Here is a 27,182-nt window from a genome sequence, read left to right on the forward strand (position 1 = left end):
AGTGTCAGGGTGATTCTGTCGATATAGACCTTTCATGTAGATGGGGCATTGGGAGTGCTGAGCTCATGTCAGCATCTGGGATCACAGCACAGTCCCATCTGCAAGGTGTAAACTGCTTAACTCTTTCATTAACAAGAGTTTATCCCACTCTCTGCACCATTCCATCTGAGGTTACTGATCCTTGTTTAGATTCAGTTGCACAAGTCTAACGCCTTTCCCAAGACTACCAGCCTTCTTTTGGTGAGCATGTTGACACCGTCCAGGACACTAAAACCCATCCAACACTTTAAATATCCACTCCCTCCGCCATAGGCCCACAGTAGTAGCAGTGTGTACCATCAACAAGATGGTACAATAATACACCTTGGTCCTTCAACAGCACCTTCCAATTCCATGACCACTACCACCTAGAAGGACAAGGGCAGCAGATACATCGGAACACCATCGCTTGCAGGTTCTCCTCCGAGTCCCTCACTCACCATCCTGACTTGGAAATATATTGTCGTTCATTCACTGTCCCAGGTCAAAATTCTGGAACACCGTCCCCACCCCCAACATCACTGTGGATGTAACTACACCAAATGGACTGCAGCGGTTCAAGAAGGCAGCTCACCACCACCCTCACAAGGGCAATTAGGGCAATAAATGCTGGCCTAGCCAGTGACACCAACATCCTGTAAATGTAATAAAAACTGAAACCTCAGCAGACTCTTTATCGTCGATCCAGGCCTCACCCCACAACCACATCCACACTCTATCCACAGGGGTCAGTGATCAGTCACAGAGAAACCCCCACTTATTAACTGCCATTCCATAACTACAAACATCTCCACTGCCCCGCACCCAGAGCTGGATCAGCTGCCTAACTGAGCACAGAATGTGATGATAACAATATTAAAACCTGAAAAGTTTACAGAGTCACTGAACTTTATAAATCAATTCGGAACATCTAAGCTCAAGTCTGAGTATCAAATACGTACCTTCTGATTCAGCGACTGCACAAACCAGTTTTCACCCAGGAAGTTACAGACCATGTCAGTGTCCCCGTTGTAAACCAACGCACGGAGACCCTTGCTCAGCAGCTTCAGGTAGAAGTCTTGCATGTTGTTATATATGCGATGGTAGCTGTCACTAACCACTGAACTGCAGGGGAGGAGAATGTTTAGCTCAAGTTTGAATAAAGTACAATAAATAACTCAAAATTAATCCAAGATTCAGTTCATGAGTTTAGAAGGATCTAATTAGAAGGATTTAGAGTAAACCACTGGTGGCATGGTCTAATCGAGGTGTTTAAAGTTATAAAGGAGTCCTCAGTAAGTTTGATTTTCGTTAGTCAAGGGGATTAAGGGTCAAAGAACCAAGGCAGCTAAATGGAATTCAAAATCAGTCATGGTCTTATTGAATGGCTGACAGGCTTGAGGGGCTGAATGGCCTTTTGTTATTGCTCGTATTGAACACCCACTTGTAAATTCAGGTAATTGGAGCATTCCAGTTGCTGATACTTGACTTCATTTTCTCTCTTACAAAACAAGTTTTAATTTTTTTTCTCCAGCGTGTGTGTGTGTGTGTGTGTGTGTGTGTGTGTGTGTGTATATATCAACCACAACCAAAAAGAGAGCAAACAGGAATTCACATAGCAAATAAATATCAAACACTACACCGTCCATTCTCCCTGCAGCTACACTTCACCTCCCTTACCTCCTTTTTTAACCCCCTCACCCCCCTGTCCCTCCATTCCAGCGCAAGATCTGTCTCCAAGGTACCAGGAAAGCAAAGGCCAGCACGTTGACCTCACTTGCCACCTGGACTCACGGGTCTTCCGACACTCCAAAGATTGCCACTTCTGGACTCGGGACTACCTTCACCCCCAACACCTCAGACATAACATCAGCAAACCCCCACCACAACCCCTCTAGCTTCGGACAGCCTCAAAACATGTGGACATAATTCGCGGGCCCACCCGCACACTGCCCACACCTATCCTCCACCCCCTCAGAAAATCTACTCATCCTGGCCACCGTCATCTGAGCCCTGTGGACTACTTCGAATTGAATAAGATTAAGCCGCGTACACCAACAGGATGCATTCACTCTCCTCAAAGCCTCCTCCCACAGCCCAGCTTCCAACTCCCCAGCTCTTCCTCCCACTTGCACTTCACCTTCTCGTGGGGCGCCCCTCCCAGTCCATTAGTTCTTTGTCGATCTCTGACACTCTGCCCTCACCTACCGCTGTTTTCAACACCACCTTGTTGGGAGAGGACGGCACCTGCTTCCACACACAGTCCCTCATCTGCAAGTACCGGAACCCATTCCCGCTGGGCAACTCGTAATCCTCTACCAGCCCTTCTAAGCTCGAAAAACTGTCCCCCGCCTCATCGCCTCATACCACCACGCCCAGAACCCAGAGTCTAGCCCACCCGGAGCAAACCTAAGATTCCCGGAGATCGGTGCTGTCGCCACTGTCTCCACATCTTCAGGGCCGCCACCACCACCACCGGACTTGTGGAGTTCCTGGCTGGCGAGAATGGCAGAGGCGCCGTCAATTGCCTTGGCGATGGTGCTTTGAGCGTCAAGGAATTGGCAGGGGAAAGTGCAAGGGGGGGGGGGGGGGATGGGGGTGGAGCATAGGATCTCACTGTACGTGGATGATTTATTGCTTTATAAACCGAACCCAGTGGAAGGTATTGGGGGATCATGGGCTCTAAGCTCGGGTGCATATAAGTGGCTGCCTCCATCTGCTCCTATACTGACCCCTCCCCCACTACCCACTTTGTTACCATAGCTATATGTGCTGCCCAGCAATAGTTAATCAAATTTGGCAGGGCTAGCCCGCACCCCCTTCGTCCCCGCTCTAGCAGCAGCTTCTTTACTCGTGGGGCTTTACCCGCCCACACAAACCCCAAGGTCATTGCATTAACCTTTCTAAAGAAAGCTTTTGGACTAAAAATTGGGTGGTTCTGGAACAGAAATAAAATTCTCGGGAGAACCGTCATCTTCACAGACTGCACCCACCCCGCCAATGACAGTGGGAGCACATGTCCCATCTCTTAAAATCCCCCTCCATTTGCTCCACCAGTTGTGCCAGATTTAATTTGTGCTCCCATCCCTGTGCCACCTGGATGCCAAGATACCTGAAACTTGCCTGCACTACCTTGAACGGCAGCGCACCCTCTCTCCTGCCCCTTGACTGGACCGGGAAGACCTCGCTCTTCCCCATGTTTACTTTATATCCAGAGAACCGGCCAAATTCTTCCAATATGCCCATGATCCCCCAATACCTTCCAGTGGGTTCGGTTTATAAAGCAATAAATCATCCACGTACAGCGAGATCCTATGCTCCACCACCCCCCCCCCCCCCTGCACTTTCCCCTGCCAATTCCTTGACGCTCGAAGCACCATCGCCAAGGCAAAAAGCAGCGGGGTGAGTGGGAATCCCTGCCTGGTCCCACGATGTAAACTAAAATACCCCAAACTCACCCGGTTTGTCCGTACACTCGTTGCTGGCGCCCGGTACAACAACCGGACCCAATCCACAAACCCCAGCCCAAACCCAAACCGCCCCAGCACCTCCCACATGTAGTCCCACTCTACCAGGTCAAAGGCCTTCCACTTACAAATAATGATGTGGAGATGCCGGCGTTGGACTGGGGTGAGCACAGTAAGACACACCTGGTGTTGTAAGACTTCTTACTGTACTTACAAATAAGTTTAATGTATATTAACCAGCGAGATCACCAAGGCTTGTCATGAAGACGTGTTACATAGAATATAAATTTATAGTGTTATCAGGTGGACAGCTCCGACTTTATAATGTTATTGACTGGTCATACATACATGCTGGGTTTTTTTGCAAAGAACACTTTTTCTAAGCAAAGAACAATGGCTACAGCAGCTATGATGTTGTATTTGTGAAGGACACGAGCTGATTTATTGAGAGAGTGGCTGAAACTAGAGAGGTCATGTGACTTCGTTCTTGGGTGTAAAGTATACTGGATTTGAACTAACCGAGATAGACAGCCACAGGGGCAACAATCTTATCTCCCTGTCTCCTTCTCTGGAACCACTCTCATTAAAGCTGAGGTTTCTGTGATTTGAAAACCCACCAGAAGACCTCATTGCTGCAAACTGAGGGGTCTGCGAAGCATATCCTGAATCAACACCACTGTCCCCAAGAGAAAAGAGAATCAATATTTCAACACTTTTTCAATCAAAACCCAAATACCAGCAGCTCCTGTGGAAAGTGACCCTTCAGCTACAAACAACACCCGGACAATCAGTGAGAGTTTATTTCTCCCTTTATTTTTGAACTTGACCATGGTTTTAGATCTGATATTCTCCAGAATGTTAGTTCTCTTTAGCATGCTTGCAGGGGTTATTGTGTATGTGTGTTTTATTTTTGTATTAGTGGGTACTTGGCCATATTTGTACATTTTAAACAATTTGTTAACATTTTCTGCAAATTAACTAATTTCTGGCAGAATCGACATCGACTCCTGCAGACTCTCTATCCTTTTTATAATAGGCCTGAAACTACATAATGCTGTCACTGTGGCCCTTCCAGTGATTTGTATAAATTATCTCTTCACAATTATTTATAAAATCCAAATTCTGTTGGCCTTTTTATGATTGCTTATCTATCTGTATATGAACTTTCAGCGAACTATGTATTTGAACTCTTGGGGGGTCTTTTCATCCACACCTTCAATATCTTTTGATTTAACGCACACTCCCTCACCTTAATTTTTCCTCTTTAAATAATTCCCTTTCACTTATCCACATCATGTGGAATTTCCAGCTGACAACCATCCACTAACATTTCAATGTCTTTTGTCGGTGGCCATTTTCTAAACATCTTGTCTTTGGGGGAATCATCAGCAATCTTCAGGGTTATGGGGTGAATTTGAACTTACCCACAGGAGGTAATGGGTCAACTGCTCAATTTATACCTTCCTGACTTTCATTCCCACTGACACCATTTGTAGGGGTTGCAAATTGGTCGTTTGATCCACAAACAGGAACGTTCACCCACTTTTGAGGTTAGACTAACTTGACAAGATGCCCAGTTTACCCCCCTCCAGACAAATCTCAGCCACAGCATACAAAACTAAGGGCCATGCGCTGGAAAATGGGATTAGAATAGATAGGTGCTGATGTCATTGCAGACAGGATGGACCTCTTTCAGTGCTGCAAGACTCGATGATTGTGACACTTCAGTGGTAACGAGGGAATGCTACTCTACTGGATATGCTGCCAGTCGACGGTGTGTCTTGCTGAAACTGCCAGAATATCCTCTTACCTGCAGATGCCCCAGGTCTGGACAAAGTCTGGGATGTGCAGGGCCTTTCTCACATCTGCACGATTTAGCCAGGTCCTCACATTAGTATCATTGACACATGGGACACCACTGCTACTTAATGTAGCTGGTTTCTGATAATCAAGAAAAGGAAAGTATTAGTAACATAGATATACCATGTGATGCGCACACATGCCAAAATAAGCAGTGTATCACAGAAAGAGAGGTGAGATCATTTTTAAAATGCACTGGACACTCCAGATAATTGGGAAATATTTTACGGTGAGATCAGGAAATATCTATATGGAAGGAGAGTGAGCCATTAGGATTTTGTAGAAATGGAAATAAGGGTTGAGCACATCAGAATTGTGAAGAGAGTGAAAGAAATGTGGTCTGATCCACTAGGAGTGAATGGGATGTGGTTGGGCTCATCGGGATTCTATACGATGGGAATGAATGGAAAGAGAGTTGGTATATAAAATAGAAACAGACAGTTTATACCTCTGGCACTTCAAACTGGTAAAACCGGAATAGGTTCTTGAGCTCTGTACGGAACTGCACATTACTTCCTGTTACTCCCCCAGCACAATTCATATAAAGCGCATACATATTGAGCCCACTACTGTAGAGGATCGAGAAGACTTTGTAGACCTGGAAAAAAAAAAGAATTTTTCACCGACTGTTTATCTGGATGCCCAACACTTTGTCAAATTTGTAACACAATTGTCTCTCTGTCCAACTGGGGGGACACATCTGGGCTTATGTCTCCATGGATACTGACAGTCACACATAAATCCATGAGGGCAAGTTGATAAAGCCTTTGTAAAACATTATGGGATCCTGAGCTTCATACACAGAGGCAGGAAGAGTGAAATTAAGGCAGTTTGCTGAATGAGATGTTAAACTGTCAACTATTGTATTAGAAGAGATGAAATGGGAAAATATTCTACGGTGCTATTTGAAGCAGAATAGGGGAATTCCCTTCCACGTTCTGGCCCTCGGGGGAGGGGGTGACATAATGACAATGTCACCGGACTAGTAATCCAGAGACCCAGGTAATGCACTGGGAACATGGGTCCATATTCCCACTATAGCAGCTGGTGGCATTCCAATTCAATTAAAAAGAACAGGCAGCTGGAATTGAAAGTGAGTCTCAGTAATGGAGACATTGAAGCTGCTGCTTATTGTAAAAATCCAAATGGTTAAATAATGCCCTTCAGGTAAGGAAATCTGACATTCTTACCAGGTCCGTCTGAGATGTGACTCCAGACCCACAACAATTGGTTGACTTTTGTTGACTTTCTGAAATGACGGAGCAAGCTAAGGGCAGTTCAGGATGGGTAATAAATGCTGGCCTCGTCAGTGATGAGCATATCCCATGATTTTTAAAAAATATCTGCAATCAGCAACATTCAAAACAGATGATCTGATCTATTATATTGCAATCTGGGATCTTGCTGTGTGAAAATTGGCTGCTTCATTTACAACATTACCTCGACTTCAGAAGTACGTCATTTTTCAAGCAGTTAGGGCTGTTCTGAGATTGTGGAAAACACTACAGAAATATAAGACTGTCATATATTCACAGGGTGTGGAGTCAGAGAGCGAGCAATCGAGCTGTGGGCAATAAGTGAATGAGGGGAAACCTACTGATTCTCGGCAGTTATAGTTGCTGTTGGTGACAAAGTTGCAGGATCCACCTAGGCAGCAGTATGTGTTCAGGTTTTTCCACAATCTTAATCGGGGAAGAAAGAAAGGGAAAATTGTAATTTAAGTCACCACATTGGATCATGCCTTTTGTGTGTTGAGGGCCAGGCACCCTTATCATGAAATATCATGAGAGAGTTCTCCTTCCCATCCCATCCCTTCACCCCAGTCTTTTGGTATCCTTTCATTGACCCTCCATGCACTCACTGAGTTTCTTATCTCAGCTGGTAGGAGCCAACAGTTCATTATTGAGATGATGTCGCTGGACAGGGAATCTATGGACTCAGGCTCATGTTCTGGAGACATGGGTACAAGTTCCACCATGGCAACTGGTGGAATTGAAATTCAACAATAAATCTGGAATATAAAGTCAGCCCTCTGTATGATAATAGCAACTCTCGTTGATTGTCCATTTGGTTCAGCTTTGCCCTTTCGGAAAGGAAATCTGCCATCCTTACCCGGTCTGGCCTACATGTGACTCCAACAATGGTTATCTCCTAATAGGGGCCTGTTTAGCTCAGTTGGTTGGACAACTAGTTTGTGATCCAAAGCAAGGCCAACATCGCGGGTTCAATTCCCGTACTGGCTGACGTTATTTATGCCCCTCGTCTGAGGTGTGATCCTCAGGTTAAATCACCACCAGTCAGCTCTTCCTCCACTTAAAGGGGAAAGCAGCCATTGGTCATCGGGGATTATGGTGACTTTAATGATCTTTTTCAGAAAACATTTGATTGAAGCATTTATAATTTTTATATTTTAACACTAAACAACCGAGCGGTCCGTCACATGCAACAACCTCCCTGTAACATACGCAATTTCCCCTCGCCCTACCTCCTGACTACCCATACTCTTCACTGCCTCCCTTCCCCCCGTCCCCCACCTTTCCCCACCCCCCCCTTTCTGCTGATGGTCATTTTTCCTTAAAGAAGTCGATAAACGGCTGCCATCTCCGAGCGAACCCCTGAATTGAACCCCTCAAGGCGAATATAATCTTCTCCAGCCTGAGAAACCCTGCCATGTTGCTAACCCACACTCCTGACTTTGGAGGCACTGAGTCCCTCCATCCCAGCAAAATCCATCTCCGGGCCACCATGGAGGCAAAGGCCAAAACATCGACCTCTCTTTCCCCCCTCCCCCCCCGGGCCCCTGGATTTTCCGACACTCCAAATATTGCCATCTCTGGACTCAGAGTAACCCTCCCTCCAGCCCTCTGACATGACATCTGAGAATCCCTGCCAAAATCCCCTCAGCTTCGGACATGCCCAAAATATGTGTACGTGATGTGCCGGGCTTCCCCCACACCGCCCACATCTGTCCCACACCTCCTCGAAAAACGTACTCATCCGGCCACAGTCATATGAGCCCTATGCACCACCTTGAACTGGATCAGGCTAAGCCTGGCACACAATGAGCATGAGCCCCCCGCCCCCCCCCCCCCCCAAACTTGTCCTCCCACTTCTTCTTCACCTCCCCGATTCGGGCCCCTTCCAACTCCATCAATTTCTTTTATATTTCCGAGACTCTCCCCTCCCAAATCGCTGTTTTTTACATCACCTTATTCTGTAGTCCCCTTACGAGGGTGAGTAAAGCCTGGAACCTGCCTCCGGACAAAGTCCCGTACCTGCAGTACCGAAATCCATTCCCACCCGCAACTCAAACTCCTCCTCTAGCTGCTTCAGGCTCAGGAAACCTTCCTCAATGAGGAGATCCCCAAATCTCTCAATCCCTGCCCGCTGCCGCCTCCTGAAGCCTCCATCCAGCCCTACCGGAGCAAACCGGTGATTGTCACAGATTGGCGACCACACCGATGCCCCCTCCAGTCTCGTATGCTGCCTCCATTGCCCCCACACTCTCAGGGCTGCCACTACAACTGGGCTTGTGGAGTACCGACAGAGGTGCCATTAACAGAGCCTCCAGACTCATGCCCTTGTAAGATGCCACCTCTATTCGCTCTCACACCGACCCCTTCCCCATTACCCACTTCCTAACCATCGATATATTAGCCGCCCAGTAATAATTAATAAAGTTTGGAAGGGTCAAGCCCCCCTCCCCGCGCCCCGTTCCAGAAAGACCTTCTTCACCCGCGGGACTTTCCCAGCCCATACAGAACCCAAGATCATCGCTCTCATCTTCCTGAAATATGCCTTAGGGATAAAAATTGGGATACATTGAAACACAAACAGCAATCTCGGGAGGACTGCCAACTTCACAGTACTCTCCCGCCAATGACAGCGGGAGCGCGTCCCTCCTGTGGAAGTCCGCTTTCATTTGCTCAATTGCCCTGCCCAAATTTAACTTATGGAGCTGACCCCAGTCCCGAGCCAGCTGAATCCCCAGGTACCTAAAACTCCTTCCCACCACTTTAAACAGCTTCTCCCTCAATCTCCTCTCCTGCCCCCTTGCCTGGATGGTGATGACCTCGCTCTTGCTCATGTTTAATTTGTAACCTGAGAACCGCCCAAATTCCTCCAATATCCCCATAATTCCTGCAATTCCCACCCAATGGGTCTGTTGTGTAAAGAAGCAAATCGTCCGCATACAGTGAGACCCTATCATAGACCCTATGATAGAATTTACAGTGCAGAAGAAGGCCATTTAGCCCATCTAGTCTGCACCGGCCTTTACAAAGAGCACCCTACTCAAGCCCACGTCTCTACCCTATCCTAGTAACCCCCATTTAACCATTTTGGACACTAAGGGCAATTTATCATGGCCAATCCACCTAACCCGCACATCTTTGGACTGGGAGGAAACCGGAGCACCCAGAGGAAACTCGCGCAGATACAGGGAGAACGTGCAAACTCTGCACAGACGGTGACCCAAGCCAGAATCGAACCTGGGACCCTATGATCCACGCCCCTCTTAGTATCCCCCACCAAATGCTCAATGACCTAACCGCCATTGCCAAAGGCTCTATGACCAGGGCAAACAGTAGTGGGGAGAGTGGACACCCCTGCCATGTCCCCCGACACAGACTAAAATACTCTGACCGAACCTGGTTGGTCCTTACATTCGCCACCAGTGCCTGATATAGCAACCAGACCCAGTCCACGAATCCCTGCCCGAATCCGAACCTTCCCACGACATCCCACAGGTACTTCCATTCTACCGATCAAAGGCTTTTTCTGAACCTATGGCCACAATCACCTCAACCTCGCAACTGGCATCATTCTCACGTTTAGGAGCCGACTAATATTGGACGTCAGATGGCGACCCTTCACAAATCCCGTCTGGTCCTCCCCTATTAGCCCCGGGACACAATCCTCTATGTGCGCGGCCAAGATCTTTGCCAGCAGTTTTGCATCTACATTTAAAAGGGAGATCGGCCTTTACGACCCACTACTCTCCGGATCCTTATCCCACTTCAAAATAAGGGAAATCGATGCCTGCGGTAATGTTGCGGGGAGCACTCCCAACCCCTTAGACTCATTAAAAGCTTTTGCCAGGAGCGCCCCAGCAACCTGGAAAACATTTTATAGAACTCAACCGGATATCCCGGGGCTTTACCCGATTGCATCGCCCCCAGCCCGTCTATAACCTCCCCAAGTCCAATTGGGGCTCTCAAGCCTTCCATCAACTCCTCATCTATCCTTGGGAACTCCAGTCTCCTCAAGAATTGCTTCATACCCTCCTCCCCTGCTGGGGGCTCCAATTTATATAATCTACGGTAAAATTCCCTAAACACATTGTTCACTCCCACCGGATCCACCACCACTGCCCCCCCTGTATCCTTTACTTTCCCAATCTCTCTCGCCGCCTCCTGTTTGACTTTACTGACTCTTAACCACCTGCTGAAATGGCCGAGCAAGTCACTCAGTTCAACGGCAATTGGGGATGGGCAACAAATGCTGGGCTTGCCAGTGACATCCACATCCCATAATAGAACATAGAACATTACAGCGCAGTACAGGCCCTTTGGCCTTCGATGTTGCGCCGACCTGTGAAACCACTCTAAAGCCCATCTGCACTATTCCCTTATCATCCATATGTCTATCCAATAACCATTTGAATGCCCTTAGTGTTGGCGAGTCCACTACTGTTGCAGGCAGGGCATTCCACACCCTTACTACTCTCTGAGTAAAGAACCTACCTCTGACATCTGTCCTATATCTATCTCCCCTCAATTTAAAGCTATGTCCCCTCGTGCTGGACATCACCATCCGAGGAAAAAGGCTCTCGATGTCCACCCTATCTAACCCTCTGATCATAAAGACATTTATGATATTGTTTCTGTCAATGTGTATATAACTCAATGCTTGCATAGATTGGATCACTATTCTTGCAATATTTAGTGCACTGTTGCCGATTCTAAAAATCCCAATAGAAATTAATGAAGTTAATTAATCCACTGTGTTTAAACTGTGCTCTCCCCTACACAAACTTCTCAATGAGAGAGATTACAGTCTCTATGTGTAATGATGGCAGTACATCATCTTACAGCTGAAACAGCGTCCCATCAAATTACTCCAAATTACAAAAGTGTTAAATGTTATGTTTAAAAAAAAAACGTAAATGTACAATGTTTTGAATATGAGAAAATGAATTGAACAAATTAATGTTGACTTCAGTTGGAATGAACCACAGCAGTGGGTGAAATAAGACGGTTCACCATCTCCTTCTCTGGACTCCCACAGTGGCCAAGGGTTAAATAGTTGGCTTGTAAAGCAGACCAAGGCCAGCAGTGCGGGTTCAATTCTCGTACCAGCCTCCCCGAACAGGTGCCGGAATGTGGCGAGTAGAGGCTTTTCACAGTAACTTCACTTGAAGCCTACTTGTGACAGTAAGCAATTTTCATTTCAATAAATGCCAGTGATGCCCATGTGCCAAAAATGAATATAGAAACAGAGGCCAAAATCTCACTAACTGTTGGGAGCTGGGAACCTCCTGTCAATTTACCTCAAGATCACTGACAGGCGCTTGCTCTGTGCCTTAGATATTACCCATCAGTGCAGCCTCTGACAAAATGATGCCTCAGACATGTAGCCTGTCAATTCAATTCAAAGGAATATTGAGAATTTATTTATAAAAATAAATTGGCTAATTTAATCCTATCGCTGTAAGCACTCCCTATCTACAAAAGCTAACTTCCTGTTGTCAGTTTTCACCCTTATGAATTCCTATGTTCACATTTAGAATGTAAGGTGTCTATGTAGATTTTTAGCATTGTAATTACCCCTCCACACCAGTGGAGGTGCTGCAGCACCATTTTTGGGAAGATTCAATTACATTGTTAAAAAATTATGAATGTTGTTTCTATTATAAATGTAGACATTGGAATATATAATGGAAATTAAACAATCTCCTGTGACATTGATAAGTCAGAAAATATCTCTTGCCTCTCTCTGATGTCTCACGTTGCCTCCTCTTTCTTCCTGCTTCTGTCCTCTTAACTATTCTTTTTGCTTCTGCCTTTCTGTCTTGCCTTTCATTTCCTTTCCAATGCGAGGTGATGTATCAGGGCAAGGTGCCTCGAATGAAGTGGAGGTTGTTAAGAAAATGTGTTTCCTTACTCTTGTTCAATTCTGGTCGCCACACTACCAGAAGAATGTGGTGGCTTTGGAGAGGGTACAGAAGAGGTTTATCAGGATGTTGCCTGATATGGAGGGCATTAGCTATGAGGAGAGGGTGGATAAACTCAGTTTGTTCTGACTGGAACGATGGAGATTGAGGGGTGACCTGACAGAGGTCTAAAAATTATGAGGGGCATGTGACAGAGTGGATAGTTGGAGGCTTTTCCACAGGGTGGAAATGCCAATTACGAGGGGACATAGGTTTCAGGTGCGAGGTGCAAAATTTAAAGGAGATGTGCGAGGGAAGTCTTTTTACACCGAGAGGGGTGGGTGCCTGGAATTCGCTGCCAAAGAGGTGGTGGAAGCAAGTACGATAGTGATGTTTAAGGGGCGTCTTGACAAATACATGAATCGGATGGGAATAGAGGGATATGGACCCCGGAAATGTAGAAGGTTTTAGGTTAGACGGGCAGCATGGTCGGCACAGGTTTGGAGGGCTGAAGGACCTGTTCCCGTGCTGTACTTTTCTTTGTTCCTGCATCCTATTATGTACTAATACATTCACACCACCTGTTCCATCCTCGTGCTCCCCAAAGAGCAGCTAGAAAAAGGATAGGCTCCCCTAACCCAGAAGCAGTATCTTATTCCCCATCTTGTCTCCCTTCTGTGATTTCCAAAGCTCAATCTGTTGTGTTTTCCTTTTCCAAAATGAACTCCAATTAGAATAAGGAAAGGCTCCTTGTCACTTTGTCTTCATTTTGTGCTTTGGAGTTGGAAAGTCATAAATGTGAGAGAAATAACGTTTACCTTTCCTAACAATCAGCCAAAGTTAACAAAAGAAATAAGAGCAGTATTAGGCTATTCAGCCCCTTGAGACTGCTTTGCAATTAAATAAGACCAAAGCCGATCTGATCAAGGCCTGACAGATATCCTTTGATTCCCTTGTATATTAAAAATCTGTCTCACACAGCCATGAATATATTCAGTGACCCAGCCTCCTACTGCTCTCTGGGGGACAGAATTCTAAAGATTAATAACCCATTGGAGAAGAAATTTTTCCTCATCGCTATCTTAAATAGGAGAACACCTTAATCTGAAACTGTGCCCTGACTTCAATATTCCTCCATGAGGGAAAATATTTTCTTTGCATCTACTTTGTCCCCTCAGAATCTCACATGTTTTAATCAGATCACTGCTCGTAATGGTAGTCTGGCTGCCATTCAATGGGTTTACAATATCCAACATTGAACCCTGGTCTGTGCAACATTTCAGGGAGAGAGAGGACAATGCCCCTTTTAGCCCGACCTCTCGTTGTGATTTAGTACACCTGGTTTAGAAGTTCGAACATAATACCCACGTGTCCCCGAAGAGTCCGTGGTAATATCCAAAATAGACGACTGACTGGTCATTGAAGTACGTGCTGCTCAATCCGTTCCCGACGGCAAACCCCTAGAACACAGAATGTAGCATCACCACAACAAGCTGGGCCCTTGCCCCCTCCCACATCCGGAAGACAGTGACTCCTGGCTATACGAATGCCGACATTAGTCAGCGTGGACAATGGGGGAAATCTTGACTGGAAGGACCGGGGCCCTACCCACAGCAGCGATATGCCTAAATCAGCCAAGGATTGGCTGGAGGATTGGCTGTTGCTCCTGCCCACCTAGACACTGAAGAACAGCAGCCTGTGCCTGATATTCAATGGGTATCATTTTCATCTCCAAGTCAAGCGATTGTGTGTTTGAACCCACTTCAAAACTGGAGGAGAGAAATGGAGCCTGACACGTCAGTGCAGTACTGAGAGAGTACTTCATTGTCAGAGGTACTTCTTTTTTTGATGAGACATTAAACCAAACCTTCACCTCGCCATCTCAGATGGGGATAAAAAAAAATCCCACAGCACAAAATCAAAGAACAGCTGGTTGTCCTCCCTCGTGTTCTGGCCAAATTTAATCCCACCAACATCAGGAAAGCAGATTATTCCTGTTTGTGTCAGCTGGTGGTGTCCAAATTGGCAGCCATGTTTCCTCCATTACTGTAATGGTGACACTTCAAACGTACTTCATTACCTGTGAGGCTAGGGTGGCACAGTGGAGTAGTGGTCACGGTGCTGAGGACCCGGGTTCGATCCTGGCCCCGAGTTACTGTGCATGTGGAGTTTGCACATTCTCCCCGTGTCTGTGTGGGTCTCACCCCCACAGCCTGAAAGATGGGCAGGGTAGGTGGATTGGCCATGCTAAATTGCCCCTTAATTGGAAAAAAAGAATTGGGTACTCTAAATTTAAAAAAAAATTACCTGCGAGGCTCTTTCTGACATTGTGATAAAATGCTGTATTAAAGACAGACTCTTTAGTCTCTCTCACCCATTACTAAACACTTCAATCCCATGTGTGGGGCTGGGGCCAGTGTTTCACATTCCAGCCAGGACAATCCACCCAAACAATAACAGGCGGAGAGTCAAACAGAGGGGCGGGAAGACGCTGATCCAGTTTCCAGAGCAGAAGGAAATGCAAATACCTTCAAGTTAATCTTGGCTAGGCCGTTGGCGATTTTCAGAGTCAGACTCGGCACATAGACGCCCCCATAACTTTCACCAGTGACGTAGAAGTCATTATGCTGGAAACTGGGAAACTTTCTGAAGAAAGCCAGCAGGGCCAGGTAGTTGTTCTCTGCAACCTGTTGAAGTGAGGAGTAGGGAGGCGAATACAAGATCAGGAGTTAGAGCTGTGCTTTCTGCAGGGTGAAAGACTCATAGAGAACCTACCAGCTAAAGTCATTGACGTTACTGGGTTCAGGGTGCTGGCTGCCCTGAAAGCTTAGAGATTGAATTTGTTCATCTCCCAAGTCATTTGAGTGTCAGCTTGTTGGGTATCCCCAATACCTCAAAGAGTTAGAAGGATGTGGATTCAAGTCCCACTCAGGAGACTTCAGCGCACTGTCATAATATCCACTCATGCACATAATGAGGTGCAGACAGGCAGTGATTGACACACAGGATGACCAGAAAGCACACAACACAGTGCAGCCAATCACCAGACAGGACACTACCACTACAAAGCCAGAGGGCACTAGGTTTCCCACTCTCTCTGGACCCAGCCATTGAGACAGTCAGAGTCCACGAGCTAGCAAGTAAGTCTGGTCAGGCTACTACTAGGTCTCCAGTCAGTTCAGTATAGTGTCGACCCACAGCTGAATATGTTTATCAGTTCCATCATAGAATAAAACAGTGTTGGATCTTCTCCAGTGTTATACGTCTGTTTCTAGCTTCCCTGCATCGAGTGCAGTCCACATCGAACCAACCTGCCTAACACATCGCGCACAATCCAAGGTGGTCCCCAGTGCTGGTATTGAACCGCCTGCAGCCAGATGTATTGTCTTTCAGATGAGACACCAAGCCAAGGTCCCAAATGCCTCTTCAGCGATGCAAGAGACCCATGGCACTATTATGAAGACAGCCAGGGAAATTCTTGCTGGTGACTGTGGGATCTTGCTGTGCCCAACCTCAGCTACCATACTTCCTATAACAGTGACTGCCCTTTTGAAATATTCAATTGGTTCGGAGGCACTTTGGGATATCCCCAGGTTGTGAAATACAAGTTTTTCTTCTTTCTTTGACCCGATAATCAAACTGTTCTTGGCTACAGAATGGCGCAGGAGTTCTGAAAATTGATGAAATGAGAGAAAGCTATAGTGTTTTTGTGAATGGAGCTGGGTCAGAGTGGAAAGGGTCATGACTTAGTGCCACAGAGATCACCAACCCCCAGCAAACTGCTGTAACTACCGGGGTGTCCCAACACGTTGAGCACAATGACCCATCATCAGAGTGGAAAAGGGTCATGACTCAGTTCCACTGGGCTCACTGCTGAGGAACATAAATTAAATAACTACAGAGTAACATGGGGCAGTTGTGGAGATTTCATTGAAGCCAACAGCATTGTAGGTAGTAGGAGTAAGCCAAATATTGGGAAGTGTTACACAGGAATATGAGGGAAAACCCTTATAGAGTTCTGAACTAATTATACTGGTGGTTGTGCTACGAGAAGAATATTCTAATACCACTATCTGGCATTACAGGAAGTGCAATTGATCTTCATTGTGATGAAGATAAGGCTGAGGAGAGTTTCATCCAAGATTCAAAACTCCAATAATAAATTTGCCATTGACACCAGTTCTAGAACCAGTGGCTATTTTAAAAGGGAAAATGCAGTCAACTTAGTTTAAACTACTTCACAAAGATGCTGGTAAACATGTGAAATGGACTGACAAGGGGAAGGGAGAACTGGATAGAAATTTGAGACAGCGCTGATCAGGGACTATCAGATTTAGGGAGTGCACAGATAACCAATGTTTTTCTGTACCTTCCTGTGTCCAACATGTTTTCTGTACCTTCCTGTTTTCCATTGATTAATAAAAGATTTCAACGTGTATTTATTGAGTAAAGGGACACGAGGAGAGGGTTAGTTCTGTCAGCAGACTGCAGTCACCGTGCTACAGCCAAGAGTTCCTTGTCTTTACCTGATGATTAAATCCTTCAACTGTTTTTGATATTGCGATGGCCTGGTTATCTAAACTACTTCACAGCATCACTGTTTAGTTTCAATCCTGGGACATTGGGTCCACAAGCTGACACCTGGATTAGCAGAGTGAAATCCTAATCCCTTTACCAGTGGGAACAGAGTTGGTGTTTCAGATCCATATGGAGCAAGTGCAGTGTGAGGGAAGCACCTTCACTTTACAGAGATACATGTCCTAAAATGGCGAAATCGTGTTTGGCAATTGGCTGGAGAATCCGTTTTACGGTGAAATCGGGGGCGGCACCATTTTTCGTTTGCTCCGACCCCTCAAAAACAGCGTAATCACTGAGTATGCCGCATGCTGTTGGGATGGCTCAGGACGACATCTGAGGCCCTCCCCAATGCTCCACCCCAAATGGGCTGACTTCCCGACGGCATCAGTCGCGTGTCCTCTCAGTTTTCCATGGTGGCTGTGGACTGTGTCCAGTGCTGCCACAGTCGGGGCGAGGGGGAGCCGTTGCACTGGCTATGGCAGCTTCAGTGGGGGCTTGGGGGACAGGTGGGGGGTGGTCCGAGGGTGGCTACAGGGGAGCATAATCTGGCAGGCCGGGTCTGTGCGCGCCGGCCCCATGTTGTACAGCACGGACACCGCAGGTCGCTGCCGTGTGCTTGTGCGGCCACAGACCCATCCATTCTCCATCCATATCTACAGGTAAAGCTGGGGGACTTTACGTGGTGCGGTTGCTAGCCCCCCACCGGGCGGAGCATCAGTACAGGGGTGGCGCCGATGTTTTGGTCGAAAGACCAGGTGCTTCCTCCGGACATAGCTGCAAAATCTGAGAATCCAGCCCTCAGTCTCTCAATGAAGAAAATGAATCTGGTGATGTGCAAAGGTTGATCTAGTAGAAGGCCCATTTCATTCAACAGTCCAGAAAGGATTCTTAACATCAGCTGCTCAAACAGCTATCCCTTGTGACACACTGATTATTGAACACAAGAAAGAAATAGACCTGGTTGTCAAAGGATCCCTGTTTTGTCCTTTACTGGCACATTTCTACCCTCTCCTGGCCAAGAGTGGTGACCCAGCCCCCAGCAAACTGCTCTCACTCCCTGGGTGTCCCAGCAGTTAGCAGATTGAGCACAATACCTTTATATCATTGGTGGCGTAGTTTTTACTGTTAGAATAGGAGAAGCCAACCCCAGCCGGAGATTCCAGGTACAGAACATTGGCCATCTTGTTCCAGCTGTACTCGTTGATGTAGAGTGTGCGGCCATTATCATCCACCTGGAAGTAAATACACTGGAGTTAACAGGATGTGACCTATCAACCTGAATCTGCATTAACCAGCTCCCCCAGGCTCCCACTCTCCACTGCAATTGACACAAAGGACAATTTAACATGGTTAATCCACCTAACCTGCACATCTTTGGACAGTGGGAGGAAACCGGAGCACCCGGAGGAAACCCATGCAGACACGGGGAGAACGTGCAGACTCCACACAGACAGTGACCCAAGCCGGGAATCGAACCTGGGACCCTGAAGCTATGAACAAACAGTGCTACCCACTGCTACCGTGCCGCCCAGAAACCTATAACATTCTAAGAGGACTAAACAGGGCAGATTCAGGAAGGATGTTCCGGATTGCGGGTGTGTCTAGAACCAGGATTCATAGTCCAAGGGTACAGGGTAAATCTTTTAGGATTGAGATGAGGAACAATTTGTTAACCCAGAGAGTGGTGAGCCTGTGGAATTTGCTACCACAGAAAGCAGTTGAGGCCAAAATGGATGTTTTCACAAAGGAGGTAGATATCGTCCTTGGGGCTAAAGGGATCAAAGGATTTGGGCGGAAAGCAGGAATAGGTTACTGAGTTGGATGATCAGCCATGATCATAATAAATGGTGGACCAGGCTTGAAGGGCCAAATGGCCTCCTTCTGCTCCTATTTTCTATGTTCTTATATCAAACTCTATTTTCAATTCCCCAATGGCTCGGAGTATAAATGCACAACCCTGTACAGCACTGAGCTAGACTAACCAGAAGGTTACAGATTCCATTCCTAATCCATGTTCTGGGAATGGAAAGTGTCATGCGAGAGTACCTTTAAGAAATGGGTGTTTAAGAAACGTACCTTTAAGAAATGGAGCTGTTCATGTTACTGGAGTGATGTCAGTGTGGGTGGAGCCGAGTTCTACTTCTGCTTTTTAGTTTCAGCTTGAGAGAAAGGTTGGGTGTGTCTAGTGTTTTTCAGTGAGCTGCATCTGAAGTCTGCCATCCAAAGACTTATCTATGGATCATTTGGTGAACCCAGAATTGTAAAAGATCTCAGTATTGAATGTAAACTCTGATGTGCTTCTGATTAGAGGTTTGTTAAGTCTTTTGGATGTTAAAAGAACAGCAGACAGATTACTTAGTGTTGTATTCTTTGGGGGGTATATTTGAATTAATGGTTGCTAAGATATTCACTGCTGGTTTTAAAAAGGTGAACTTGAGTTCATAGAATAAACATTGTTTTGTTTAAAAAAATACTCATCCATTTCTGCTGTACCACGCCTGTAGAGTGAGCCGTGTGCTCCCCGTACCACAATCTATTAAAAGTTGTGGGTTAGGTGAACTCCATGATACACTTTGGGATTCTCTAAACCCTGGCCCATAACAAAAGGAGAAACAAGAATTTGGGTTTATCGATCTTCACGGACCACCTTGGGCTGGTAGGTGAGCAATGGGTCAGGACAGAACCAGAAGCCCTGGCTGTCCCTTCCCACCAGCCCAGGCGAAAGTTAAAGTCAACATTGCTGTCTTAACTGAGATTAGCCAACAGAAAACTCAATCATTACCCTTCAGTAAGACAAGCACTTACATGCAAAGGTCCATTTTCAGAGAGCAATCCACCTAAAGAACTGCACCCAGGTCCACCATTCAGCCACAGAACCATAGGGTCATTGGCTGGGTCTTGCTGGGATGTCACAAACCTGCAGGAGCCAAAACAAGTTGGAATTAATGTCTGCGACAGAGGAGCCTGCAAGAGCATGGAGAGGTGAGGCACAGTTTTAAAATCATTAAACGATTCCAACACAGGGAGGAAGCTATTCAACGGTTAGTAACCATACTAACTCTCTGTGAGAGCTACTCAGCTAGTTTCACTCTCCTGTTTGTTCACAATAGCCCTGCCAATCTTTTCCATTCATAATTATCTAATTTCCTTTTGTAAAACCACAAATGGAACTGCCTCCATCACCCTCTCAGATAGTGCTTTCCAGCTCTTAACCATTCACTCACGTCCCTCTTTTTTGTCAATCACTTTAAATCAATATCTTCTGGTTTTGTGACCCTTGAACAATGGGAGTAGTATTTCCCGATCGACTCTATAGTCACTGGATTGGAGAGTGATCCATCAAGATCACTTCTGGCTCTGGTCTTCTGAAAGCATTTATTCTGTTTCTGCTGTTGACATTTTCGAACAAGGGCAATCTAATTGAGGTCTTTAATATGTTAAAAGGGTTTGACACGGTAGATATGGAGAATCAATTTCCTTTAGTGGGTTCCCTTTCAGGAGTGAAATTATAAATTAGTTCTTCAGCCAAAGGGTAGTGGAAATCTTGAGGTTTCAGAGGTTGGGGACTTTGAGGGGCATTTGGAGCTTTCAGGCTGGAACCCAATGAAGGTTTGTTCGGTAAGAGCATCAAGGAAGATGAAGTCAAGATGGGATTGGGGTGGAGCTGATGTACAGATCAGAACACAAAAAAAAGGAACAGGAGTAGACCATTCGGCCTGTCAATCTGATCTGCCATTCAATCTGATCATGGCTGATCTTGGCTTTCAACTCCATTTCCCCGCCCACTTCCTATATCCCTTGATTCCCAAAGAGACCAGAAATCTATATGCCAGTGTTAAATATATCCAGCAATGAAGCATCCGTAACCCTCTGGGATAGAGAGGGGCAGCACGGTAGCATGGTGGTTAGCATAAATGCTTCACAGCTCCAGGGTCCCAGGTTCGATTCCCGGCTGGGTCACTGTCTGTGTGGAGTCTGCACGTCCTCCCCGTGTGTGCGTGGGTTTCCTCCGGGTGCTCCGGTTTCCTCCCACACTCCAAAGATGTGCGGGTTAGGTGGATTGGCCATGCTAAATTGCCCTTAGTGTCCTAAAAAATAAGGTTAATGGAGGGGGGGAGGGGGGGGGTTGTTGGGTTACTGGTATAGGGTGGATACGTTGGCTTGAGTAGGGTGATCATTGCTCGGCACAACATCGAGGGCCGAAGGGCCTGTTCTGTGCTGTACTGTTCTATGTTCTAATTCCAATGATTCACAACCCTCTGACTGAAGAGATCGCTCCTCATCTCAGTCTTAAATGATCAGCCCCTTATTCTGAGACTATGTTCTAGATTCTCCAATCAGCAGAAATGATCTCTCAACATCTACCCTATCAAGCCCCTTCAGAATCTTTTAGCATTCAATGAGATGACTTCTCCTTCTATTATTCAGCCTCTCATCAGTGGACTACCCCCCTCATCACAGGGACCAATTTAGTGAACCTTCACTCTTTTGTCTCTAAAGTTAAAGTGTAGCGCTTCTTAAATATGGAGATCACAACTGCACACAGTGTTCCAGATGTTCTTCAGTTTGGAATGCTAATGCCAATTTAGTGAACCTTCACTCTACTGTCTCCATTGAAGTGTATCCCCCATAAATATGGAGATCACAACTGCAGACAGTGTTCCAGATGTAACATGGTCTGACCATTTGCTGCCAAAGCTATTCTTCAGTTTGGAATGCTAATGCAGCTCTCAGTGCATTCAGAGTCTTCTCGTTCGGCTCTCCCTTGTAATTAATGAGAGTGAACCACTCGGCTTCAATGACAGGCTCCATCACAGTGATGTTAGATTCAAACCAATCAACATTTTTCTGCTCTTGCTGTTGAGAGTGCGGTATAGTGGATGCTGTCCTGAAGCTTGTTGGAAGGTGTATAAAATACTAAATGGGACTGATAAAGTAAACATGGACCAAATGTTTCCCCCTTGTGTACAATCTAGAAAGAAAGATCACGGATATAAATTGAGAGGTGGTAGATTTAGAACTGAGATGAGGAGGAACTACTTCTCGCAGAGGGTGGCAAATATGTGAAACTCATTGCCCCATTGTGCGGTGGAATCTGTGTCATTAAATGGTTTCAAGAAAGAGTTAAGTAGGGCAGCAAGATAGCACAGTGGTTAGCACTGCTGCCTCAGCATCGAGAAACCGGGTTTGATCCTGGCCCCTGGTCACTGCCTGTGTGGAGTTTGTACATTCTCCCTATGTCTGCGTGGGTCTCACCCCCACAACTCACAATCCTTAAGGTTATGGGGCTATCCATCCATGGCTGGGAGTTTGGTTCATGAGTGCCAGGGGATGTCACATGCCTGTGGGCCTGCATATCACATGTCTGGGAGCCAAACCTCCTGTGTGTTCCTCTGAAACATTAAGCTAGGGGTTGCGAAGGGCCTAGTTTCTGTGTGACTCCATGAGGAGGCACAGTGGAGGACTTGCTGCCAACGGAGGGGCTGTGTACTGACAGAGAAAGATTTAGACGTTTGTCTCTCCTTTTCACATTGCTGCTATCCAGTGGTGGAGGCTGGAAATGTGGAGAAAACAATCACACAAAAGCAGAAAACATTCAAATTCTATGACCCACTCACTAGACACATCGGCTGGATACTCCGATTCTGCGACCATGTCCGCAGGATCTATCTGGTCTTACGACTTGAAAGTCGGTGCCGTTCGCGCACCGACCCTCTGCCCGGTGGGGGGGGGGGGAGCTATCAGACGCGCCGTGTAAAGCCCCCGGCTTTACCTGTGGATACGGCCTCAGAATGGCTGGGTCAATGGCCGCACATGCACATGGTGGTGGACTGGGGCAGCTGCGCCGTACAGCATGGCGCCGGCTGTGCGCGGACCCAGTCTGCCAAAAACTGCCCCCTGTAATCCCCCTTGCCACCCCCGGACCACCCCTCTCCAATCCCCCAGCCTCCGCCGAAGCCCGCCCTGCCAGCAGAACGGCTCTCCCTGACTGTGGCGGCGCTGGACACAGACCTCAGCCGCCACGTGAGGTCCCCGAAAAGTGCGAGGATGTGTGTCCCACGCTATTGGGGACTTGGCCCATCGGGGGCAGAGCATGGGGGGAGGACCTCAGGTGACGTCCTGAGGCCGTCCCGACACCGTGCGGTGCATTCCTCGAGTACGCCGTTTTTGAGGGGGCGGAATAATGGAAAAACAGAGCCGCCCCTGATTCCAGTGTAAAAGTGGGTTCTCCGGCCAATCGCCGAACGCGATTTCAGTGTCAGCGATCGGAGAATCCAGACCATCATGTTGAACAGCTGGACACAGTTCTTCTATCAATTCTTCTTTGTGAAGAGAAATAGATCCTTTCTATTCACCCTGGACTTCAGATCATTTTATACACCTCAATTAAATCTTCCCCCAGCTGACCCAATCCTCTTCATAAACAAACTTTTCCAGCCCTGGATAGATGAGTGTGAAATCAAGGCTGTCTTTTCGAGTGAACCTCGGAGATCCCATTGAAGAAGAATGGGGTGCTCTCCCCACTATCTTGGCCAATATTTCTCCCTTAATCGGCATCACAAAATCAGGTTATCTGGTCATGGTCACAGTGCTGTCTGTGGGAGCTTGCTGTTTGTGGGAACTTGCTGTGCACAAATTGGTTGCTCCATTTCCTACATTGCAACAGTGGCTACTCTTCAAAAGAATGTCATTGGCTGTAATTCACTTTGAAACAAGCAGTAATCATGAAAAATGCGATATAAATACAAGACTTTATTTTCCTTAATCTCCCCTCTGACTCTTCCTGGATACAACCTGCAGTCAGAATCTGTATCTACCCCCTCACCTCCCCCTCACACCCATTCTTCCTGCCTTATCCCAAACACTGGATGCCAATGGGATATTGAACAGTGGAGGGCACCACTCAGGAATTCACTGAAAATGATTAGTAATAACGAAAGCTGCACAGTCAATCACAATCACAATCTTCCCCCAACTCCACCTCATCCACAAATCCAGAATTTAGTTTAGCCCAGTGTCATGTGAGAGCACCTTTTAGAAATGGGTGTTTAAGAAATGTACCTTTAAGAAATAGGTGTTTATCAGTGATGTCAGAGTGTGGGTGGAGCTGGGCTGTCTGTCAGCTTGTTACTTTCGTTTTAGGCTGTTTGCAGGGTGTGTTTTAGTTTTGTTTTCAGTGTTGGAGCTGAAGCCAGGTAGCAGGTGTACTGTTTATCTCTTAATCATTTGATGAATTCAGAATTATAAATGTTCTCAGTCGTGAATGTAAACCAAATGTGCTTATGTTAAAAGGTGTTTCTTCTGTCTTCTGGATGTTGTTTGGGAAGTTATTAAGGATTACTTAGTGTTGTAGTCTTTGGGGGTTATATTTGAATTGATGGTTGCTAAGATGTTCACTGTATGTTTCAAAAAGGTTAACATGAGTTCATAGAATAAACATTGTTTTGCTTTAAAAAATATTTTTCCATTTCTGCTGTACCACACCTGGAGAGTGGGCTGTATGCTCCCCATACCACAATCTATTAAAAGTTGTGGGTCAGGTGAACTCCATGATACACTTTGGGGTTCTCTAAACCCTGGCCCATAACACCAGTTATAATTTCCAACTCTACACAGACCAGGAATCTAATCTGGGATCTTCACCCACTAAGAGTTCAGGAGACCGGGGGACTGTCAGACACTAACTTTACCTTGTGCCCAATGCCAGGGTAGGGTATCCCCGTGTCTTAGCTCCTGTGGAGCCCCATTCACTTACCAGTAATGTAGATATTGGCCTGCAGATGTCTGCAGATAGCCGGACCACTGCCTGAAGTTGAGTTGGGTGTTCAGACCCGGCAAGGACAGGATTTCATCTGGGGCATAATATCCCAGAGCGCCGCCCACACAGAGCAACAGCAAACTCCACCACATTGCTGCGAAGCAGGCGGAGAGAGGGCGAGACCGTAAGATTAACAACCACAACCCGGAGGATCTCACAGGAATGTGGTGGCTGGGGCAGGCAACTCCTTATATAACAGGGGCTAGGAATAGGATGATCACATGACTGATAGTCAATTATACAAAGAGGCAGGGAGTTACAATATCAGATGATAAGGAAATAAATCACAAGGTATTAAACCAAATATTGGAATGATGTCAATGCAGGTGACAATCTATAATTTGCACTGGAAAATGTACCAATAGTCTTGGTAAAGTAATTAAATGACCTGTGTCCTTAGCCTGTCCTTTAAATACATTAATACAGTGTAGATAAGAACTCGTGCTCCTTTCAACTATTGAATATTTTCCAGAGTTTGCCCAGTAACCACCCAGCTAAAGAGAGACTATCTGTGTAACACTTTTATCGTATCCTCAAGGTGTCTCAAAACAGTTCACATTTCAAATTGCATTTTTAAATTTGTTTTTGTGATGTGGGAGTGAATCTGGGCAGGCCAGCATTTATTGCCCGTCCCTAATTGCCCTTGAGAAGGTGGTGGTGAGCTGCCTTCTTGAACCGCTGCGTTCCATGTTGGAACAACCATTATGCTGTTAGGGAGGGAATTCCAGGATTTTGACGCAGCGAAAGTGAAGGAACATCAATATGTTTCCAAGTCAGGATGGTGAGTGGCTTGGAGGGGAACATGTATCTGCTGCCTTTGTCCTAGATGGCAGCGGTCACAGGTTTGGAAGTTGCTGTCTAAGGACAGTTGCTGCAGTGCATCTTGTGGTGATACACACGGCTGCTATATGCATTGGTGCTGGAGGGAGTGAATGTTTAATGTTGTGAATGTGGTGCCAATCATGTGAGCCACTTTGTCCTGGATGGTGTCAAGCTTCTTGATTGTTGGAGCTGCACTCATCCAGGCAAGTGGAGAGTATTCCATTACATTCCTGACTTGTGCCTTGTAGATGGTGGACAATCTCAGGGGAGTCAGTGGTGAGTTATTTTCCACAGAATTCCCGGTCTCTGAGTTCAATTGTTAACGATAACCCCCAGGATGTTGATAGTGTGGTATTCTTTTTTAAAAAAAAATCCCAATTAAGGGGCAATTTTGCGTGGCCAATCCAGCTCCCCTGCACATCTTTCAGTTGTGGGGGTGAGACCCATGCAGACATGATGAAGAATGTGCAAAATCCACAAGGATAGTGACCCGGGACCAGGATATAGTGGGGTATTCAACAATACAATGCAGATGAATATTGTGGATAGGTGGTTAGATTCTCTCTTGTCGGGCAGCACGGTGGCACAGTGGTTAGCATTGCTGCCTACGGAGCTGAGGACCCGGGTTCGAATCCCGGCCCTGGGTTACTGTCCGTGTGGAGTTTACACATTCTCCCCGTGTCTGCGTGGGTTTCACCCCCACAACCCAAAGATGTGCAGGATAGGTAGATTGGCTCCTCTAAATTGCCCCCTTAATTGGAGAAAATAATTGGGTACTCTAAATTTATTTTAAAAAAAAGAAAACAGATTCTCTCTTGTTAGTGGAGGTCATTGCCTGCTGCTTGTGTGGAGTGAATGTTATGCATCACTTAGCAGCCCAAACCTGAATGTTTAAAAAATATATATTTTATTAAGGCATATATCATTTTAACAATTTTGAAGAGGAGAAACAACAAAGTAAATAGCACCCACCCACCCAACCAACAATCAAACCCAGCCAACATGGCTCACAAACACAGTTCAGCCAATCCCCTTTTCCTGCTAACTATTTCCCACCTCAATCAACCCCTGATGCCTCCCTCTTTCCTTTCACCCCCCCACCCCTCTGCTGGCAGTTTAATTTTCCCCAAAGAGGTCGATAAATGGCTGCCACCTCCCGGCGAAGCCTAGCATCGACCCCCTCAGGATTAACTTGATTTTTGACCCATGTCCTCGATTTTGCGGGTTCCTAGTCCCTCCACGCCAATACAAATTTGGGGCAGCACGGTAGCATGGTGGTTAGCATAAATGCTTCACAGCTCCAGGGTCCCAGGTTCGGTTCCCGGCTGGGTCACTGTCTGTGCGGAGTCTGCACGTCCACCCCGTGTGTGCGTGGGTTTCCTCTGGGTGCTCCGGTTTCCTCCCACAGTCCAAAGATGTGCGGGTTAGGTGGATTGGCCATGCTAAATTGCCCGTAGTGTCCTAA

The 27,182-nt window shown here is 46.5% G+C and overlaps 1 protein-coding gene across 1 annotated transcript in view; it reads right to left on the reverse strand.

The window, feature by feature from the left end:
• The window catches only part of LOC119971515 (lysosomal protective protein-like), a 30,743-nt gene extending 5,690 nt beyond the window's left edge, over positions 1-25,053 (reverse strand). The window contains exons 1-9 of the mRNA XM_038807136.1: positions 24,833-25,053; positions 19,882-19,993; positions 18,171-18,308; positions 15,027-15,185; positions 13,867-13,958; positions 6,943-7,027; positions 5,794-5,943; positions 5,296-5,426; positions 981-1,143 (exon numbers count right to left, since the gene is read on the reverse strand). Coding sequence (XP_038663064.1) covers positions 981-1,143; positions 5,296-5,426; positions 5,794-5,943; positions 6,943-7,027; positions 13,867-13,958; positions 15,027-15,185; positions 18,171-18,308; positions 19,882-19,993; positions 24,833-24,987 — 1,185 coding nt within the window. The 5' untranslated portion in view covers positions 24,988-25,053. The remainder of the gene's footprint in view (positions 1-980; positions 1,144-5,295; positions 5,427-5,793; positions 5,944-6,942; positions 7,028-13,866; positions 13,959-15,026; positions 15,186-18,170; positions 18,309-19,881; positions 19,994-24,832) is intronic.
• Positions 25,054-27,182: the final 2,129 nt, after the last annotated feature.

This window comes from Scyliorhinus canicula, chromosome 9 (assembly GCF_902713615.1).
Source record: "Scyliorhinus canicula chromosome 9, sScyCan1.1, whole genome shotgun sequence".
Taxonomy (NCBI): Eukaryota; Metazoa; Chordata; class Chondrichthyes; order Carcharhiniformes; family Scyliorhinidae; genus Scyliorhinus; species Scyliorhinus canicula.